The 22093-nt window shown below is 48.4% G+C and overlaps 1 protein-coding gene across 4 annotated transcripts in view; it reads right to left on the bottom strand.

Annotated features, from left to right (window-relative positions):
* The window catches only part of LOC137357367 (phospholipase D2-like), a 63909-nt gene extending 43419 nt beyond the window's left edge, over positions 1–20490 (bottom strand). The window contains exons 1-2 of one of the 4 annotated variants that reach the window (XM_068023642.1): positions 20209–20490; positions 2662–2811 (exon numbers count right to left, since the gene is read on the bottom strand). In XM_068023642.1, coding sequence (XP_067879743.1) covers positions 2662–2776 — 115 coding nt within the window. In that variant the 5' untranslated portion in view covers positions 2777–2811; positions 20209–20490. Of the gene's footprint in view, positions 1–2661; positions 2812–8285; positions 8534–10755; positions 10994–20208 lie in introns of those variants that run through there. The other 3 variants (XM_068023644.1, XM_068023643.1, XM_068023641.1) reach the window with 3 other exon arrangements.
* Positions 20491–22093: the final 1603 nt, after the last annotated feature.

Genomic DNA, 22093 nt, shown 5'->3' with positions numbered 1-22093 from the left:
TGAGGGTACGTGCATCATGGGGACTTCACTTTCTTCTGAGCCAGGAACAGGAGGAGGCCATTCAGCCCTCGGCCTGCTCCGCCATTCAGTTAGATCAGGGCTGTTCTGTATCTAAACTCCATCTCCCGCCTTGGTTCTGTAACCCCTTAATCCCCTGACCCAACAAATATCCATCAATCTCAGTTTGGGAATTTTTAATTGACCCTCAGCCTCAACAGTTTTTCTGGGGGGTGGGGGGTGGGGGGAGGGCGGTGAGGGGGGAAAAGAGAGTGTTCCATATTTTCAGTACCCTTTGTGAAGAAGTGCTTCCTATCATCACCCCTGAACGGCCTGGCTCGAATTCTCAGGTGGACTTCCCCCACCCCACCACCAGAGGAAATAGTTTCTCTCGACTGACCGATTCGAATCCTTTAATCACCTTAAACACTTCGATTAGATCACCCCTTAATCTTCTACACTCGAGGGGAATACCTCTTCATTTTCATCAAGATGAGGAACGTTGGTAATGAGGAACAGAATTCATCCCAGTTCATCGAATTACACAAAATATGCAGCTCAGACGACTGGCCATTCTGTCCAACCAAGTTCATGCTAGCTTTTATGCTCCACTCAAGCATTCTCCCATCCTTCCTCACCTAATGCCATCAGCAGTGCAAAAGCAGGGAGGTTATGCTGAACCTTTATAAAAGCTCCGGTTCGGCCACAGCTAGAGTATTGTGTCCAGTTCTGGTCACCACACTTTAGGAAGGAGGTGAGGGTCCTTGAGAGGGTGCAGAGGCGATTTACCAGGATGGTTCCAGGGATGAGGGATTTTAGTTACAAGGTTAGGTTGGAGAAGCTGGGGTTGTTCCGCTTGGAGCAAAGGAGATTGAGGGGAGATTTGATAGAGGGTGTACAAGATTATGACAGGTTTAGATAATTTAGACAAAGAAAAGATGTTCCCATTAATTGATAGTACAAGGTCTAGGAGACACAGATTGAAAGTTTTGGCCATGAGATACAGGGGGAAATGTGAGGAAGAATTTTTTTTTTTACACAACGAATGGTAATGACCTGGAACTCACTGCCCACGAGGGTGGTGGAAGTGGAGACGATGAATGATTTCAAAAGTAAGTTGGATGGGCACGTGAGGGAAATAAACTTGCAGGGCTACGGGGATAGAGCAGGGGAATGGGACTGACTTGATTGCTCTACAAAGAGCTGGCATGGACTCAATGAGCCTTCTGTGCCATTTTGACTCTAGAATCTTCTATTGCTTTCTCCCTCAAATACTTAACTAATTTCCCCTTAAATGTATCTACACTAGTTACCTCAACCACTCCCTGTGGTAGTGAGTTCCACATTCTCACCACTCTCTACGAACAGAAGTTTCTCCTGAATTCACTATTGGATTTCTTGGTGACTGCTATGAGGTCACCCCTCGGTTCCCTCTTTTCAAGAGGAAAGAGGCCCAAGCCTCTTCAGCCTTTCATGCGGTGAAACCTCCAGGAACATGCTGGCAGCCCTGGTTAGCTCACCTGTCAGCGCTGAGGCGCAGAGTTGTGCTGTAGCCTCCTGCCCTTTACGGCCCCAGTTGACGTTGTCTAAAATCATTCCACAGAGAACCCCTGCAGCCAGGAGACAGAAAGAACTTCCATCCCATCATTCTGGCCTACAACCCAGGTTCTCAAGGTCAAAGGCCATAAATCATAGGCCGAAACATCACCGAAGAGGCCATTCGGCCCGTTCCATGTGCTCGCTCTTTCAAATAGCAATTAGTTGCAGTCCACCCCTCCACCCACCGCTCTTTCCCCATAATCCTGCAAATCTTTCCCCTCCTAGTATTTATCCAATACCCTTTTAAAATGTATTAAATCTGCTTCCACTGCCTTTGCGGATTGTAACAACTTGCTGCATAAGTCTTTTTCCCTCATGTTGCCTCTGGTTAATGACCCTTTTGCTACTGCAAACAGTTTCTCCTTAATTACTCTATAAAAACCCTTCATTATTTTGAACACAGTTGTCGCATTGTCAATTGTTTAATCCACTAAAACCACTCAGTTCCATAATCCAATGTATTGGCAGTGGTTTCGACTGGACCAGTTGAATCTTCCCAGGACCTGAACATCAAATAGGCCCAAACATGAGGAAGCCAAGCTTGACACTTCACTAACTGCCTCGCAGCGAGATGTCGACAGTGCAAACAGGGAGACCAGAACTAGGGGGTCATCAATATAAGACAGTCACTAATAAATCCAATGGGGAATTCAGAAGAAACTTCTTTACCCAGAGAGTGGGGAGAATGTGAAGAGCATGAATGCCTTTACTAATGCCTCTCTTTTTTTTTTTAATCTATTGCTTGGTTTATTTCTTAAATGGTCATGTTAACCCGCACGGCTACCTTTAACGGTTTGTGTATCTCTTCTCCTAGATCCCCTTGTTCCTCTACCGCAATTTAAATTCTTATTTTCCAAGGAGTAGGCGGTTCCATATTCCTCCAAGCAAAAGGTGCCCACTCACACTTACCCAAGCTGAAATGGCCAATTACATACCCATTCTACAAGTTTGTTCATGTAATCACGTGTCTTCTCACAGACTCTCTCAGTATTAACTATACCTCCCCCGCAATTTGGTGTCTGTTAAACACACACCGCCACTTGAAAAGGTGTCTACAGGCCTCACCTGTGCTCTCCTCCCATTCAATATGATCCACTTCATCCTCGTCCAGTTGGAGGTCATTTGGTCCAAGCTGTGGCTCAGGGTCCAACCTCAATACAGGCATAAATTCTTGAGACATTCTCCAGAACTAGTGTACGCAGTTCATCGAAGGACCTAAAACAGAGACAAGAGGGCAGTCTCACTATTGGGAGCTACGGCGATGGAAAAATAAAAGGACAGAAGGTCCAAATTTCAACGCTCCGCAAGAGCAGACTTTGGGCGCGTGTGTTTCCTACATTGCATCTCTGTAGCGCCTTTCACAATCACGAGACCGTCCCAAAACACTTCACAGCCAACGGAGTACGTTTGAAGCAGAATCACTCTTGCAACGTCGGAAATCTAACAGCCTCTTTGCGCGTGGCAAGATCCCACAAACGGCAACGTGATGAGGACCAGATCATCCATTGTTTTTAAGTGGTTGACTGATAAATAGTGGTCCCAGGACACAAGGGAGAACTCCCTTGCTCTCCTTCCAATAGTGGCTGTGGGATCTTTTACATCTGCTTGAGAGATAATGTCTCATCCCTCAGTATTGGCACCAGGAGTCTTGGCCTGGAGCATGGACTCAAATCTCTAGGGCGGGACTTGAACCCACAAGCTCTGACTCACAGACACGAGTGCAACCCACTGAGCCAACTAAACTACAGGCTGAGGGGTACGTGGAGCTGAAGAACTCAGTTCACGAGCGTCTTCAAATCCAAAAGAAGCTGCCGTGATGAATCTGTGGTGAAAGAGGATTAGACTGAGAAAATGTTTATGGTGCCTGTCTGAAATCCTGCGTCAAGCAGAGGGATTAAAGGTTTTGCTATTTAATAAGTACGTCCGCCTCAGTCTAGCTGGCAGTCTGAAAGGAGAGGGTTGTACGACAGCTCGAGAGTTAAAATCCATTATTTAGCCTCGTGGGAAAGGGGAATCTCTGCACATGTCCAGCAGGTAAATAAATTCTTAGAAGACGGCAGGTATCTCAAAAGGGAATTAAGATATACTTCTAATCTCAGGATTCAGGCAGTCAAATCCCACTAGATCCTCTCTCCGGAATCATGTCATTATTGGAATGGAGTTACAACACGGTAATCTCAAAGAGCCATTATAATCCCAGCGTCTTGGGCAAATCAGCCAGGATTGTTGTTCCACGTTGTAACATCAGTGTCTCTGATTGGATAGTCGCTGTGAAGCCATTTAAGAGCACATAACAGCACAGAAAGAGGTCATTCAGCCCAACTAGTCCATGCTAGTACTTTATGCTCCACACAAGACTGGATTTATTAGTTTTTTTTTTATTTCCAAAATATACTTTATTCATAAAAATCTGTAAAAAAAAAATACATGACATAACAGTTCCAAACAGCACCAAGTCAAAAATTACAAACAGTGCAAAGGAGGTCAGTTTCCTTCAATACAATCATGAGTTGCCTCACAACCCTTCCATTTCATTTTTCATACCATATACATTTTACAGCAAATGAAAATTTCCCGATACAGTTCGAGGGGTTTCCCATGGATCCAGCCCCTCAGTCCAGCTTGGTGGGGGGACCTTACACTGTGGTCTTTCCCCATCGAGCCTTTGCTGCGGCTGCCCCAAGCTTTAGTGCGTCCCTCAGCACGTAGTCCTGGACCTTGGAATGTGCCAGTCTGCAACACTCGGTCGTGGACAACTCTTTGCGCTGGAAGACCAGCAAGTTTCGAGCAGACCAAAGAGCGTCTTTCACCGAATTGATGGTCCTCCTGCAGCAGTTGATGTTTATCTCGGTGTGCGTCCCTGGGAAATGCCAGCAGAGCACAGACTCCTGTGTTAGAGCTGCTTGGGATGAACCTCGACAAAAACCACTGCATCTCTTTCCACACCTGTTTTGCAAAGGCACATTCCAGAAGGAGGTGGGCAACTGTCTCTTCCCCACCACAGCCACCGCGGGGGCATTGTGCGGAGGGGGTGAGACTTCGGGTGTGCATGAAGGATCTGACGGGGAGGGCCCTTCTGACCACCAGCCAAGCTACATCTTGGTGCTTGTTTGAAAGTTCTGGTGATGAGGCATTCCGCCAAATGACTTTGACGGTCTGCCCGGGGAACCATCCGACAGGATCCACCGTCTCCTTTTCCCGTAGGTCCTTGAGGACATTCCGTGCAGACCACTGCCTGATGAATCGGTGGTCAAAGGTGTTTTCCCGCAGAAACTGTTCCACGAAGGATAGGTGGTATGGCACGGTCCAACTGGATGGAGCATTCTGCGGCAATGTGACCAAACCCATCCTTCGCAACACGGGGGACAGATAGAACCTCAGCACGTAATTACACTTGGAGTTTGCGTACTGGAGATCGACACACAGCTTGATGCAGCCGCCCACGAAGGTAGTCATCAGGATGAGGGCCACGTTGGGTACATTTTTCCCACCCTTATCCAGAGGTTTGAGAATAGTGTCCCTCCGGACCCGGTCCATTTTGCATCCCCAGATGAAGCGGAAAAAGGCTCGGGTGACCGTCACAAGCACAGGAGTGGGGTATGGGCCAGACCTGCACCACATACAGCAACAACGTGAGCGCCTCGCTGACTGTCTTATATTAATGACCCCGAGGTCTGGTCTCCCCCACAAGTGGAAACATCTTCTCTCTGTCTACCCTATTGAAACCCCCTTCATAGATTTAAAGATCTCAATCAGGTCACCCCTCAGCCTTCTCTTTCCTAGAGAAAAGAGCCCCAGCCTGGTCAATCTATCCCGATAGGTAAACCCTAGCATGTGTCAGCATCTTGGGGAAAGCAAGGGGAAATTGGGGGTGTCAAGAACGCAAAGATAGACGCAAAATTGAACCTTATTTGGTTTCTAAAATTAACACATTGTGACCGCCACAACATCAGGACATTCCAATGAAGCAGTTTCTGAGGTTTAAGTCACTGTTGTAATGTTGGAAAAGTGGCAGCCAATTTGCACAGCAAGATCCCGCAACGTCATAATGACCAAATAATGTGTTCATATTTTTTTTTTTTAAAAAAAAGAACATCGGTTCACGGTTGAGCGAATTACATTGCTTTTCTTCCATTAATGCCCATTGGATTTTTAACGTTCACCCAAGAGGGTAGACGGGGCCTCGGGTAAACGTCTCATCTGAAAGATGGCACGTTCGACAGTGCAGTGCTCCCTCAGCTCTACACTAGCAGTGCCAACCGAGATTATAGCCTCAAATCTATGAATGGTGCCCACACCTAGAACCACTGACTCCGAGGTGAGAGAGCTACTCACTGTGCCAAGACTAACATGTCCTGGCTTTAAACAGAGGGCCCTCCTCATACTATAGGTGCCTCAATATTACAATAAATGTTATATCAAATTAATCAGCTGTCAGTCCACATTTAATCCTCATTAAATCAACAACCTGGCCAAACGCTAACAAACTACTCAAAGCCAGGCTTCTTTCTTTAAAAAAGTGAGTCTCCCTCTGGCCTAATCCTTTAACAGGCTCCTCCCCCTCTCCCGTCGTACTTGTTTTTTTTTTAATTCATGGGATGTGGGCGGATGTAGCTGGCGAGGCCAGCATTTATTGCCCATCCCTAATTGCCCTTGAACTGAGTGGCTTGTTGGCCATTTCAGAGGGCATTCACGAGTCAACCACATTGCTTTACATGTAGGCCAGACCAGGTAAGGACGGCGGATTTCCTTCGCTATAGGTCATTAGTACTAGGCCACCAGCTTGTGTGTTGGCGTTGAAATGGTGCCCAGATTCCACATCCCCACCCCCACCGCACAAAATTGGTGGGACCAGATTCAATTGTGACTTTCAAAAAGGAATTGGATAATTACCTGAAAAGGAAATAAATTGCAGGGCTGTGGATAAAGAGCAGGGGATGGGGACCAATTGGAAAGCTCCCTCAAAGGGCCAGTACAGGCACGATGGGATGAATGGCCTCCCTCTGTGTTATATGAAGCTATGACTCTATGAAATTAGCCTGGGTTTCTAATCTGGTTTATCGCCTCTCCCAGCAGATCTCAAGGCTTCTGGGTGGGATGTGGCAAGTATATATCACGAGGAACGAGGCATAGCAAATGTGTGAAAGAGGCTAAAAAGGACAAAAGGGTGTTTTCCTGGGTGTCATTGTTTGTTTGTTGGAAGACTCCCCACAACAGAATTCCTGCTCCAATTTGAATGATTTCTCCAAGAGTTGAAATGCATCCTAAGCTGTTAAGGGAAGCAAGAAAAGAAATAGTGGAGGCTCCGACCATCATTTTTCAATCCTCTCTGGCTACAGATGTGGTGCCAGAAGAATGGAGGAGAGTTAATGTTGTACCATTGTTTAAAAAGGCCAAGAGGACTAGACCGAGTGATTACAGCCCAGTCAGCCTAACCTTGGTGGTGGGAAAATTATTGGAAAAAATTCTGAGGGACAGGGTAAATCTTCTTTCAGACAGACACGGATTAATCAAAGACAGTCAGCATGGATTTGTTATGGGAAGGTCGTGTCTGACTAACGTGACTGAACTTTATGAGGAGGTAACGAGGGTCAATGAGGGTAGTGCATTTGATGTAGTTCACTTGGATTTTAGCAATGCTTTTGATAAAGTCCCGCATGGCAGACTGGTCCTGAAAATAGAAGCCTAGGGGGTCCAAAGCAAAGGGCAAGTTGGATCCAAAATGGGCTCAGAGGCAGGAAGCAAAGAGAAATGGCCGATGGGTGTTTTTCTGACTGGAAGGTCTGTTTCCAGTGGGGCTCCACAGGGCTCAGTACTTTTTGTGGTATATATCAGAGATTCGGTGTTAAATGTAGGGGGTATGATTAAGAAGTTTGCAGATGTACAAAGATTTGGCCGTGTGGTTGATAATGAAGAAGAAAGCTGTAGACTGCAGGAAGATATCAATGGAATGGTCAGGTGGGTGGAACAGTGGCAAATGGGGTTCAATCCGGAGAAGTGCAAGGTAATGCATTTGGGAATGCTAACAAGGCAAGGGAATACACAATAAATGGTAGGATACTGAGAAGTGTAGAGGAACAGAGGGACCTTGGAGTGCATGTTCACAGATCCCTGGTGGCTGGACAGGTAGATAAGGTGGTTAGGAAGATATACAGAACTTGCCTTTATTCGCCAGGGCGTAAAATATAAGAGCTGGGAGGTTACGCTGGAACTGTGTAAAACACTAGTGAGGCCACAGCTGGAGTGGAGTGCAGTTCTGGTCACCCCACTATAGGAAAGATACCATTGCACCAGAGAGGAGACAAAGGAGATTTACAAGGATATTTCCTGGACTGGAGAATTTTAGTTCTGAGGGAAGATTGAATAGGCTGGGGTTGTTTTCTTTGGAACAGGGGAGGCTGAGTGGAAATCTAATTGAAGTGTATAAATTTCTGAGGGGTCTAGATAGAATGAATAGGAAGACCCTATTCCCATTGGTTGATAACTAGGTTCTCCCCTCCCCCACAGAACTACAGCCAGTGTAGAGAGGGAGAATGGACAATAACACTCATCAAATCACTAAACACTCATTGAACTGCAAAACCACAAAGACAGACTCAGGAAAATAAAGTGTTCCTTTGAAGCGTCTGCAGCATTCACTACTGTGACCCCTCCACAAGAGGAAACTCCTCCCTTGACAAATGACTCACCTCCTTGTTATCCCTAACCGCACTTTACCTGTGGGCTCATATTGGCGACAGGCTCCGTCCAGCGCCCATGAAAAGGTGACCTTGCAGACAGAGCAGCAGCAGACACTGCCTCTCTTGACAGGCAACACCCAGCTTCTTGCAGTTGTAGCAAAACAGCGTGTGCATTTCACCACATACAGGGACCTTGACCAACTTCTGTCCAATCCGCTCTTTCCTTCGAACAAACAGCGCTGCAAACTAGTTCAACGCCAACCCCCAGGGCGTTCCAACCCTTTCTCAGCTATTTGTCCCCAGAAATAATGCCGCCCCCCCCTCTCCATTTCATATGAACTCCTCCAATTGGTGATGTCATGGGGGTAAGCACCATAGGTGAGCCTTGTTCTCATGACATCATGCGGAGCGGTTCATTTGCGAACTGGGGAGTAGGTGAGGATGGCTAGTTTTAAAGAAGGGCATATGAAGACAACAGGTGCTGAGTGTTAAATGAAAGATTAACAGTGAGCAGGGAACTGTGCGCCACTGTGCACAATGAGTACCTCTCAGTGGACTGCATTCTGCTAAACAAGCTTTTAAGTATGGGAAATGGAGATGCCCTGTGTTTTGGTTACAGTCTTGAATTTCACCAAGAATGATTAACTTGCATTTTACAAAGTGTTTTTTTTCCCCACAACCTAGGGGCATTCCTAAGCCAGGGGCATAGTTATAAACTCCAGAGACTTGAGCGCAGTTGATACCCCCTGTGCCAGTACCGAGGGCGTGCGGAGCTGTCGGAGGGGCCGTCTTTCAGCTGAGACGCCAACCGTTTCCCCCCTAAAAGCCCCCTATTTCGAGGAAGAGCAGGGGAGCTCTCCCACTGTCCTGGCCAATACTTATTCTGGTCATTTGTTTAACTGCTGCTTGTGGGAGCTTGCTGTGCACAAATTGGCTGCTCCACTTTCCTGCATTACAACAAGTGGCTACACTTCGAGAGTACTTCATCAGCTGTAAAGCGCTCCGGGAAGTCTTGAGGTTGCGAAAGGCGCTATAGAAATGCAAGTTCTGCCATCTTGCTTGCTTGAGCACAAAGGCACGACAGATCTTCGAGGGGAAATGCGTATTTTAAACGCGGTGAGCTGGAAATTGCCTCGTTGCGGTCGCCCAATTTCACACGAGGGGCCTCAAACAGGTGTTAGGTCCCCTCTTTTTGGTGGGGGGGGGGGGGGGGGGGAGGACAGTGGTGTAGTGGTAATGCCACTGAACAGGTAACCCAGAGGCCCAGGCTAATGCCCTGAGGACATGGGTTCAAATCCCACCATGGCAGCTGGTGGAATTTTATCTCAATTCATGAATTTAAAAAAAATCTGGAATTGAAATCTGGTCTCAGTCATGGTGCTGTGAAACAATCATCGATTGTCGTAAAAACCCATCTGGTTCACTCATGTCCTTTAGGGAGGGAAATCTGCCTTCCTTACCTGGTCTGGCCTACATGTGAGTCCAGACCCACTGCAATGGGGGTTGACTCTTAACTGCCTGCTGAAACGGCCTAGCAAGCCACTCAGTTGTCAAGGGCAATAAGGGATGGCTGACAAATGCTGGCCTTGCCAGTGACGCCAACATCCCATGGACCAATTTTTTTTTAAAGTGCATATGCAAAGGGCCCAAAACCTCTTTCAGGCACATACCCTGGACGCCTCTCTTTCTGCCTTCAGCAATATGGTGGGCAACGCATTCCACGGCTAAACGGGTGCATGCCCCGCCCACTGAACACTTAGGCGCTCGTTACGTGCCTGTAAAACAGGCGCAGTGCCATCACGTTTCTAGACCAATGACTTAATATAATGAACAAACTTTTATCATTACATGTTTATTTTTTAATGGATTGGGGCATTGTGCACATGGTGGAATGCCCAGGACCCCAAGAATATTTAATGCAGCCCTAATTGGAGGGGCCGTTTTTTGAATGAGACATTTTACCAAGGCCCCCTCTGCCCTCTCGAATGGACGTAAAAGATCCCATGATACTATTTCAAGAAAGAGCTGGCGAGTTCACCTCTTGGGTCCAATATTTATAACCTCAAGCAACGTCTCTAAAATAAACGATCTGGTCATTATCACATTGCTGTTTGTGGGGCCTTGCTGCATGCACACAGTGGCTGGCACGCACTGGGATGCATTGAGGTGGTGACAGTTGCTATATAAATGCAAGATCTCTTCCTTCTTGCAGTTAGTGTCTCCGATGCCTCCCAAAACCTGCGAGGTAAAATGGTGGGGGCAGGCCGGATTGTGTGTTCATTACTGGTGGAAAAGCTCCTCCGCCTCTTAGCCCACAAGCAGTGCTGGAAAAAGGCATATACCTTACAAATCCAGCCCCTCCTTGCCTCCATTTACCTGCTGAATTTCCCCGAGGCCTGGGAAATAGCTGTAAAAAGATAGAAAGCATGTAAAAATGTCGGCACCGAGCCTCCTTATCAAAACGATTTCAACGACTGACCTGCCTCCTGAGAGCAGACTTCGATGCACCTACGTTAAAACAGAGTGGACGGGTTTGAGGCAGATTGCGTTTGAGATTTTGACTTGCCGCCTGACTGGAATCCACCTGTTTTTGGCGGTTAAAATTAACCCTTTTCTTCAACTTTCCGGAGTGGGGCTTGAACCCAAAAACCTCCTGACTCAAAGGAGATCACGGCTGACAGACAGACAAAGGAGGATATTAATCAGAATGCACTTGCTTCAAACACACCCCCAGGTCTGAAACTGCAACCTAGCGAGATGTCTTCACTTCAGACATGGCAAGTATTAGCTTTGACTAGCAGACTTCCTTCTCAGTGACCCTTACATACGTATTTCTTCCAGGTCACTGACGCCGGGCAGCCAGAACTGGATAAACCAGGGTTTGGAATTCAGAGAAAAACAAAGTGCATTCTCCCTTTCCAAGCATGCATGCCATGCAAATTAGTTTGTAAATCAGAAGCAAAATAATAACTAAAATCCTGGAATAATTTTCATAATTATGCAAACCAGCCACCGAGCAAACATAGACCGAAACATTTGAGAAAATTCCACTCTGAGCTGAAATGAGTTCTCATTGTCCTCCTGACAATGGCAACACCCCACATCCATCCCGCCCTCGTCAACAACAAACAACTCCCATTCACACAGCATCTTTCATGTAAGAGATAGCAGCAGCAGGCCAAATGGCCCTTCGATCCTGCTTCTCCATTCGATGAGATCGTCCACTCAACCTCAACTCCGCCTTATCTCACTCTTCCCATATCCCTTAATTCCCTTTGTATCCAAAAATGCATCCAGTTCTTTCTTGAATATACTCAAAGACTGAACATCCACAGCTCCCTGGGGTAGAGAATTCCAAACATTTACAACCCATTGAGTGAAGAAATTTCTCCTCAGCTCAATCCAGAATAGCTGACCCTTTATTCTAAGACTGTGACCCCTTTACTCAGGTATGAACAGTATTTAATGACAAATCTCAGTGAGATTGGTGCTTCTCTTTGCAGAGTCTGTCTATCTTGGTGTGGTGTTTGACAATGTCATTTGGGAATCCTTCTCCACTTCCAGATGGGACCTGGGCCAACTTGGCGGCCTTCCTTCGAGTTCACATTAAAAAAAAAATCTTCCCTCTGACACGCTTACGATAAGTGCAACAATGAAAAAATACAAACTCAAGCTGAAGAGATATAAAAACCGACTTTACCTTTTTAAAAAAAAAGTGGACAATGCTGCAAAAGATGGCTACACTTGCCTTCAAACATTGCCACACTGCCTGTTTAGAACAAAAAATGCCTCACTAGGTTGAGAGGTGTCAATTGCAACCATCCTGAAACATGCCTGCATTGAACGGGTTCTACTGAAACAAAGAAGGCATGAAGTGAAAACATCAAAACTGGATTATTCTCATTGTGTGATCACCAGAACATAATGTGACAACTTTTTACCTTCAAAAGGCAGCCCTTGAGAGAGAGAGAGAGAGAGAGAGCGAGATCAAGAAAGAAGCATCACCAAGAAGCTTGTCCAGCTAGGAGAAAATCTAGTGAGCCAGACGGGAGGTGCCCTGCTGTAAATTCTACATTTTTAACTTATGCAGCAGTGAACTGGAAGTGATCCTCTTCAAACTGACCTTTCAACCAAGAGAAAAATCTACAAACCTTTCAGGCCTGCAACCAACGAGAACTTGACTTCCGAGAGAATTCAACAGGTTTACCCTGAACCCTGAAACCCTACTTCACCTGAAATCCAATTACCCCTTTTCCTCTCTACCTGTCTCTTGTGTGCGTGTGCACGTGTGCGTGCGTGCGTCTGTGAGTGGATGCAGTTGCAAAACCTTTGGGATAAAGCATGTTGCTCAATAAATAAGTAATCTGTTTTAAACTCACAAGAAAACCTGTCGCTGTCTGTTTATTTGACAAACAAAACACAAAGGGGTTAAACACTAATAACAAAAGACACTGACCGCAGTCAGGTGGGATTGAATGGGGGACCCACCCACACCCCTCATCATGAGCCCCTAACACCTCTGAAACAAGGCTGTTGTCTCCTGGTACTCACCACCAGCCTTGGTAATGTTGGGTCGGCCTGGTAATCGTAATGTCACTCTCAGGGCTCCTGCTTTCCCCTCCTTGGTAAGGCAGTCAGCCCACCCATGTGGCATCCGTTCCCACCTCGCATCAAGCCTGCAGCTCATTTGCTTCCTCTTGGGCAGGGCCCACTTCCCACACCCCTGGTTAAGGCCTGCTCGATAAGCACTTTCACATCACCTTGCAGACTCCCGTTTGAGAGCCACTGTGTTAAACAACTGGATTAATCTTGGCTCCCAGCCAAACAGCATTTTCACCCCATCCCCAATGTACCTCTCAGGAGGCGGGGTTAAAGACCCCACAACCTCTATTTCGAAGATAGAGCAGGGGAGTTCTCCCCAGTGTGCCCTGAACCAAAATGTACCCCTCAACCAAATTCACTGAAAGAAAAGGGAGATGATCTGGTCATTTATCGCAATGCTGTTTGTGGGAGCTTGCTGTGCGCAAATGGGCTGTCACATTTCCGACATTGAAGGGGGACTTTAGCTACAAGGTTAGGTTGGAGAAGCTGGGGTTGTTCTTCTTGGAGCAAAGGAGATTGAGGGGAGATTTGATAGAGGGTGTAGAAGATCATGACAGGTTTAGATAAGGTAGACAAAGAAAAGCTGTTCCCATTGGCTGATGGTACAAGGACTCGGGGGACACAGATTGAAGGTTTTGCGCGAGAGATACCGGGGCGACAGGAGGAAGAACTTTTTTTATGCAGCGCGTGTAACGACCTGGAACTCGCTGCCCACGAGGGAGGTGGAAGTGGAGACGATCAGTGATGTCAACAGGAAATTGGATGGGCACTTGGAAGGAAATAAACTTGAAAGGCTACGGGGATCCGGGTGGAGGAGGGGGAACCCCTGCAAGGGCTCGATGGGCCGAGTGGCCTCCTTTTATGCCGTGAAATGACTATTACACCAGTGACTACACTTCCAAAAGTACCATGGAGGTGAATCTTCAGAGGCAGTGCAAGGCTCTGTCAATCTGTGCAAGAATTCTCTCGAACTGATCTTGCAGCAATCTGGGGAAACCAGCTCACAGCTGTGTTTACATTTCACAGTACATCTCCATGGTAACTAGAGAACTCCGAAATGTCTTGGCACCAGCACGCCGGATTGGGAGCTTCCTGTCGGCTTTGCCTGAAGCAAACACACATGCATGAAAAGCCATAGAAGAAGCGTGGACACCTGCGAGCCGACATGCGATTTCAGTATCCTGGCCTTATCTCCAACCCAGTCGACAGACCCTCATTCAAAATCAATCTTTAATGCAGCCTCGAATTGTGCTCCCGAGATACCGGCTCACCAACTGCTCGCTACAAAGACTGGTCATGTGGGCCAATGGCACCAGCTAAATAATGAATGAGTGAGATGTTCAGGCCAAGGGTTGCCGGACCTGTCAAATTGCCCTCGATGGAGAGACCTTTTGGGCAGCATTTCACCAATGTCACTCTGTGGGATGGGTCTCTCCCAGACTTGCAGAGAAAGCTTGAACATCACAAGCCAGCGGCAAGTTAACAAACCATCTCTCAAACTGACAGCACAGCAACGGAAAAAAGGAAGAGGGGATGGGGGCGTGGGGGAGAGAGATAGAGAGGGGGGGGACGAGAGAGAGAGGGGGGGAGAGAGAAAGAGAGAGGGGGAGAGAGAGAGAGGGGGGGGGACAAGAGAGAGGGGGGGAGAGAGAGAGAGAGAGGGGAGAGAGAGGGGGAGAGAGAGAGAGAGGGGGGGAGAGAGAGGGGGGAGAGAGAGGGTGGATAGAGGGGGGGGAGAGAGAGAGGGGGAGAGAGAGAGAGAGGGGAGAGAGAGAGAGGGGGGGAAGAGAGAGAGGGGGGGAAGAGAGAGAGGGGGGGAAGAGAGAGAGGGGGGGAAGAGAGAGAGGGGGGGAAGAGAGAGAGGGGGGTAGAGAGAGGGGGGGGAAGAGAGAGAGGGGGGAAGAGAGAGAGGGGGGTAGAGAGAGGGGGGGGAAGAGAGAGAGGGGGGAAGAGAGAGAGGGGGGTAGAGAGAGGGGGGGAAGAGAGAGAGAGATGGGGGATAATGTGCTCATCGACAAGTGCAGTACATACTGAGCCACAGCTAACACCTGCTGTGCCTGATGAGATTGTTGGCTACATAAAATGATGCCCAATCATCTTGAAATCCTGTGGCCCTGTCCTACTCAGTAGATTGTCCCGAAAGCCCTCCCCTCTTGCTCAAAGCCAATCACCGCCATTGGGCCTAGTCAGCTCCCTTAACCCTTTACGTATTATTCGCCTGCTTTTCTCCTCTTTGAAACAGCCTTCACAGTACAAAGGGATTGGATGCTCATCCTTTCAAAATCACTGGTTCGGCCTCAGCTGGAGTTTTGTGCCCAATTCCCCAATTCCGGGCTCCGCACTTTAGGAAGGATGTCAAGGCCTCGGAAAGGGGTGCGGAGGTGATTTACTGGAATGATGCCAGGGATGAGGGACTTCAGTTAATGTGGAGAGACTGGAGAAGCTGGGATTGTTCTCCTCAGAGCAGAGAAGGTTAAGGGGGAGATTTAATTGAGGCGTTGAAAGTAGAGAAACTGTTTCCAGTGACAGGAAACTCAGTAACCAGAGGGACACAGATTTCAGATAATTGGTAAAAGAACAAGAGGGGGGGAAGATGAGGAGAATTCGTTTTTACACAGTGAGTTGTTGCGATCTGGAATCCGCTGCCTGAAAGGGCGGTGGAAGCAGATTCAATAGTAACTTTCAAAAGGGGAATTGGATCAACATTGAAGGGGGAAACAATTACAGGGCTGTGGGGAAAGCTCTGTAGGGGTGGGGAGGGAGGGAAAGTGGGAAGTGAGAGAAACTAGGGAATCCTTTCAAAAGGGCTAGCAGAGGGACGATGAGCCAAATGGCCTCCTTCTATGCGATACAATTCTACGGTCCTCCTGTCAGGATAGGGCCCTCGGCCTGCATCAATGCGATAGGCCTGCAGCCTCCTTCAGTCAGACAATCTCAGCTGCCTGCCAAACCCGGCAGGGCTTTAGATCGCAGGGGGCACAGAGCGGGTGAGCTGTGAGCGGGGTTAACATTGACGGCCACCCCCACCCCCCCAACCCCGACATTACCCCCCACCCTGGTGTGGATCTGTGTGGAATCTTCAGTAAGTGTTTGTTTTGGCTTCGGCCTGGTGCAAAATGGCCGCCTGGTTCCAGTGATCAGGTGGTTGTGGGTTTTCCCACAGGCTGGTCAGTGGGGGAATCGTGAACAGTGCTTTCTGCGCCAGAATACGCCAACGCTAAACTATTTAAGGCGGGGGGGGGGGAGTTGCTTCCCGTAATAAGCAACCGGCTTGAAAATTCCTGCCATGCACCCCCACAAATAAAATGGAGCTGTGTCGTAAACAGCCCTAACTCCTCTGTCTCCCTTTCAGTACAAACCAACCCAGTTCTCGTTCCGACAGTGTCTTTCCAAGCCCTGTACAAGAAACAACTCGCAGAATAAACAACCAAGATACACCACGCGCCCAGACGCAAACAGCCATATCGACAATCAGTTTGAGCCAGAACTTCCACAGAGCCAAACCTCCCGGAACACGCTCCACACATTCCACGCTGAGGTGCTCGTTGCGCTGAGCAACACCTCGGCTATTTCCGAGCACGGGGTTTTGCACAGTCGCTCAGCACCGAAGGAGGCCATTCAGCCCATCGTGCCTGCACCGCCTCTTTGAAAGAGCTATCCAATTAGTCCCACTAACCCCCCTGCTCTTTCTGCACCACCCTGACAATTTTTCCTTTTCCAAGTATTTCTCCAATTCCCCCTTTTGAAAGTTACTATTGAATCTGCTTCCACCGCCCTTTCAGGCAGCGCGTTCCAGATCACAACAACTCGCTGTGTAAACAAAACTCTCACCTCCCCCTCTGGTTCTTTTACCAATTACCTTAAATCTGTGCCCCTCTGGTTACTGACCCTCCTGCCACTGGAAACAGTTTCTCCTTATTTACTCTATCGAAACCCTTGCCAACTTCACCTCACCAAATTGGATCCCAAACTCCCAAGCACTGGTGTCCGCGGATAGTGATCAGGAGCAGAACACTGCCTGTTTTTGCCTGTCCCTCGTTCAGGGGGTACTGTGCCAAGTTGTGCCAAGTTGTGAATTCCGCCCTTGCTCCAATCAACAAGCTTGTATTTTATTTAAAACAATGGTTAGAGTAGCGAAGGTCAAAACCCTGGAACAATCATTGCTTTTCTTAACAAAAAATAGTCGAGGGTTATGACAGGGAAACTCCTCATTAGCGTTTCTCAACAACAACTTGCATTGATGTAGCGCTGTTAATGCAGTAAAACATCCCAAGGCGCTTTGTAGATAATCAGACAAAATTTGACACCGAGCCACATATGAGAGACCAAAGGCAAAGAGGTCCGTTTTACGGAGCATCTTAAAAGAAGGAGAGAGGGGGCGGAGAGGTTTGGGGGGGTGGGGGGGGAAATTCCAGTGTTGAGGGACCCAGGCAGCTGAAGGCACGGCCGCCGATGGTGGAACAAAGGGATGTGAAAGAGGCCAGAATTGCAGGAGTGCGGTGATCCTGGGCTTTGCCAGGCCGGCAGAGGTTAGAGAGATCGGGAGGAGAGAGGCTGGATCTGAGAGAGTCTCGGTGCAATTTAAAACCACACTCCAGCACTTTGCGGTCGGTGTCCTAAGTTGCATTTAGGAATGGACGGCAGAGCTTTGGGTGCAAAGCTCAGTGCAGTGAGAGCACCAGATGGAATGTGAGTCAGTGAGCTGGTTTCCCTCTCGTTCACGGAGACGGAAATGCTCAGTGAGTTGGTTTATGAAGCCCTCATATCCAGCAACACAAATTCCCAAAATCCGTCCTCGTCTGTGCAGCCTGTCCTGGTAATTTAACCCTTTCAGCCCCGGGATCATTCTGGTGAATCTGTGTTGCCCCCACTCAAAGGACAATATATCCATCCTGAGGTGCAGGGACCCAGAGCTAAATGCAATTAATCCAACTGGAGTGTGGCCAAGGTTTTATATAACTAACTGTAACACGACTGCCTCTCCTTTGTATTCCAGCCATCTGAGATAAAATGCCACATCCCATTAGCTTTTTAAATTATTGTAGCGTACCTGTCCACTAGTTTTTGGTGAGACTGTGCACAGACCCCCCACACCCCCAAGTCTTTCCGCTCGCCTGTTCCAACTGTTATTTGACCCAGTTTTGTAGCTCAGGATGTCTCACTGAAATGAGGAACACATACATGCTCACTATTTTCCTTTTAAACAAGCAGTCTGACTTTGGATCCAGGGCTTGACGTTCCCCGTTGACGTTGGGTGTCTGCCTCAGAATCAGCTCCCAGCAGCCCCTCTATGGCTTCACTCCCTCCTCATCTCTGTAACCGCCCCCCCCCCCCCCTCCTCCAGCCCTACAACCCTCCGAGATCTCTGCGCTCCTCTGATTCCAGACACTTTGCGCATCCCCCGATTTTCATCGCTCCACCATTGGGGGCCGTGCCTCCAGCCGCCTGGACCCTAACCTCTGGAATTCCCTCCCTACCTCTCTTTCCTCCTTCCTCAGCCTCCTCAAAACCGACCTCTTCGACCAAACTTTAGGTCACCTGCCCTAATATCTCCTTATGTGGCTCGGTGTCAAATTGTGTTTGATTACATCCTGTGAAGCATCTTGGAACATTTTACTACATCACAGGCACTATATAAATGCAAGTTTTCGGTGAGTGTAGAAGACTGAAGTGAGGTTTAAAATTCGAATAGAATTCGATAGGGTTGAGAGAGAGAAACTGAGGGGGCAAAACTTTAAAATTGGAGCCAGGCCGTTCAGGGGTGATGTCAGGAAGCACGTCTTCACACAAAGGGGGAGTGGGAATCTGGAACTCTCTCCCCCAGAAAGGTTCTTGAGGTTGGGGGAAATTTAAAATTTCAAAACTGAGTTTGCTCAATTTTTGTTGGGTAAGGGGATTAAGAGTTACGGAACCAAGACGGGTAGCTGGAGTTAAGATACTACTCAGCTGTGATCTAACAGAATGGTGGAACAGGCTCGAGGGGCTGAATGGCCACCTCCGGATACGGGAAGCAGAGTTTTGGATGAGCTGAAGTTTCCGGAGGGTGAAAACGGGCAAGTTTCTAGAAGAGTGATATAACAGTCAAGTCTGACAGTAACAAATGCATGGATGAGGGCTTCAGCAGCAGATGAGCTGAGACAGGGGCAGAGGTGGGAAACATTTCAGAAGTAAATCCATTAATGATGCAAAGATGTTTTTTTTTTGTGTGTTTCAGTTATATCCCGACAGCACAAGTTATCGACTCCAGGCTGCCTGTGGAGCTTAAGCTCGAGCAGGCTCACATCCCCGCTGCACTCTCAGTGTGATTATTTGTTTACACATGCTTACCCTGAAAGCAGACAACTGGGAAAATGCCTTTCTTGAAGCTGCTGGTCGGAAGAAGCTACTTTTACAAGGGAGGCTGGAAGTTACACTGTCTTCATAGCAAACTACGAACGGGGAAGCATTTATATTAGTAGAGCCAATGGAAAAGTAAAAGATAATTGGTCGAGGACCCTGCTCCTAATGAGCATGCATCAAAGCCTGAGGAAAGCCAGTGTGGATGTTTGAACGGGATGGGTTGGGGGGAGATGGGCTTGGAAAGTTTAAAGGAAGGAACAGCCAGTTTATTCCTCCATAGTTAAAATGAAATCTCACCCCACCCATCCAGTCTGAGTTGAACAGTGCAAGTGAGCCTTCTCTCAAAACCACACCCGTTACCACCCACCCCAGCCTGTATCCAGCAAACTTGGCCGGCTTGTGGTCTTGAGTAACTAAAAGCAAATTCCTACATGGAAATAAACAAGATCTCTCTCTCTCTCTCTTTGCGTGACACAGGAAGCTAAAACCTATTTTCAAAACCCTCCACGGCCTTCCCCTCTCCCGATCTCTCTGATGCCCTACAACCCTCCGGGTTCCCTGCGGCTCCTCTGATTCTACCCTCTTGCGCATCCCCCGATTCCCATCGCTCCACCATTGGCGGCCGTGCCTTCAGCTGCCTGGGGCCCCGAGCTCTGGAATTCCCTCCCTAAACCTCTCCGCCCCTCTCTCCTCCTTTAAGACGCTCCTTAAAACCGACCTCTTTGACTGAGCTGTTTCTCGCCTCTCCCTAATATCTCCTTAAATGGCTCGGGGCCAAATTGCATCTGAAAACACTCCTGCGAAGGGCCTTGGGACCTTTTACTATGTTAAAGGGGCTATATAAATGCAAGTTTGTGTTGTTGAAGACTTTTGACAGGGCAGAACAATGTACTAACCTCACTGGGCAGTAACACACAGCTCAATAACTCTGTGCAAACAGTCAGAAAAAGCGAACCGAGAGCTCAGCAAATACTTCTCAACAAAAACTCACCCCACTTGGCTTTCCCCAGGCAGGCGAGCCGCGAGTTGGCAGAGTTTGTAATTGATCAGTCAAACTCCTTCCCAGATTCCTGAATCAGTTCAGACCGTACCATCCAGCCCTTCGAAGGGAAGAGCAATGTAGCAATTTGGTTTGAATTCTTGCAGCAGGGCGGGGGATTAGTGCAGATTTATTGGCGGTGTCTTTATTGCAAAGCTCTGAGAGCTCGGAGATCAACTGGGAGCAGAATGTGAAGGAGAGCTGGCTGTCAGAGCACAGCAAGAAACAAAGCTACCCCAAAGATATGCCTCTGCTAAACAAGGCAGGAGACGCGCCTGCCTAGACAGGGAGAGCTGCGAGAGATTTAAAGGGACACTCCACTGGATTGGGGAACTTAAGCAGGCAGTCGAATTGTATCTGGGACATTAATGGAGCACAGTCAGTGGTTTGAAGGGTGCCATTTAACGGACTGAGTTTTAACATCTGGGAATATTTCAAGGGTCAATATAAAAAGAAAGGTTTTCATTTGCATGACGCCTTTCACGGCCTCCCGGGAGTCCCAAAGCCTCAGCAACCGAATAAGTACTTTTTGACTGCTGTCGTGATGCAGGCAATGCGGCAGCCAGCTTTCGCACAGGAAGATCCCGCAAACGCCAAGTGACAATGACCAGAGCGTCCGCTTTTGTGACTGAGGGGTAGATATTGGCCCCACTACACGGAGAGCGGGGGTGGGTGGTCTGGGAGGGGAGATCGCCCCCCCCCCAACCCCTGCTTTTCTTCTGTCACGGTATCAGCAGGAGATCTCTGCTGCTCCTCCAATTCCGGCCTCTTGCCCATCCCCCGATTCCCATCGCTCCACCATTGGCGGCCATGCCTTCAGCTGCCTGGGGCCCCAAGCTCTGGAACTCCCTCCCTAAACCCTCTCCACCTCTCTCCCTCCCCCTTTAAGAGGCTCCTTAAAACCGACCTCTTTGACCAAGCTTTCCGTCACCTGCCCCTAAATATCTCCTTGTGTGGCTCGGGGTCAATTGCACTTTTGTAACTTGCCCGTGAAGCGCCTTGGGATGTTTTTACTGCGCTAAAGGTGCTCTATAAATCAGTAAGTTGTTGTTGTTAGAGCAGTTCGAGCGACGGGGCCGGATTTTGTTTTTGAAGACGCCAATCCCGCCGTTGGGACTGGAAGGAGGTGATCCAGTGTCGGGTGGCCAATTAAGGGCGATGCGGGGTGGGGAGTGGCCAATTACATGGCCGGTGGTCGGGTGTGGTCGGGGGGAGGAGGAGGAGGAGAAGCAATTGGCGCAGGTGCGGGCGCCATTTTTAAAGAGCTGCTGGGCCTCGACTCAATATTTCTGCGTTCACTGATAGGATTTGTAGAGTGTCAAAAGGCTGCGGAGTAATGGCGGATAAAGGACTTCGGGTGGTCCCACCCTTCAGTACTTCCTCCCTCCAGACGCTCTTACAGGCTGCCAAGGAAAAGCGGGATCTTCTCTTCCCTAGGGAATGGGAGGAGGAGAGCTGGGACCCTGACTGAGCAAGTCTGGCTGCAGATTGCGGAGGAGGTCTGCAACCATGGGGTCATTCCAAAGACATGGATACGGCACCTCAAGTGGCTCAAGTATCTCATCCGGGCTGCGAAAGTGAGTATCTCATAAAGCCTTCAGCTCTTGGGTCTTGCATCTGTCAGAGGAGGAGGGTGCGTTGGGTGGAGAGGGTGATGCCCAACCAAGACGCGGGCAAAAAGTCAGGGGATGAAAGTGGCATACCCTAAAGTGAATCACACTGGTGGACATCACAAGAGAACTAAAAGTGAGGTCAACATGGATCTACCCACTGAAGAATCACATGAGCTGGTTCCAAATCCAAAACTAATCACGCCCAACATTTAGGGTCAGAACCC

This window comes from Heterodontus francisci, chromosome 48 (assembly GCF_036365525.1).
Source record: "Heterodontus francisci isolate sHetFra1 chromosome 48, sHetFra1.hap1, whole genome shotgun sequence".
Classification (NCBI taxonomy): Eukaryota; Metazoa; Chordata; class Chondrichthyes; order Heterodontiformes; family Heterodontidae; genus Heterodontus; species Heterodontus francisci.
The sequence above is the reverse complement of the archived record's forward strand: the minus strand, read 5'-3'. Positions and strand labels throughout refer to the sequence as shown.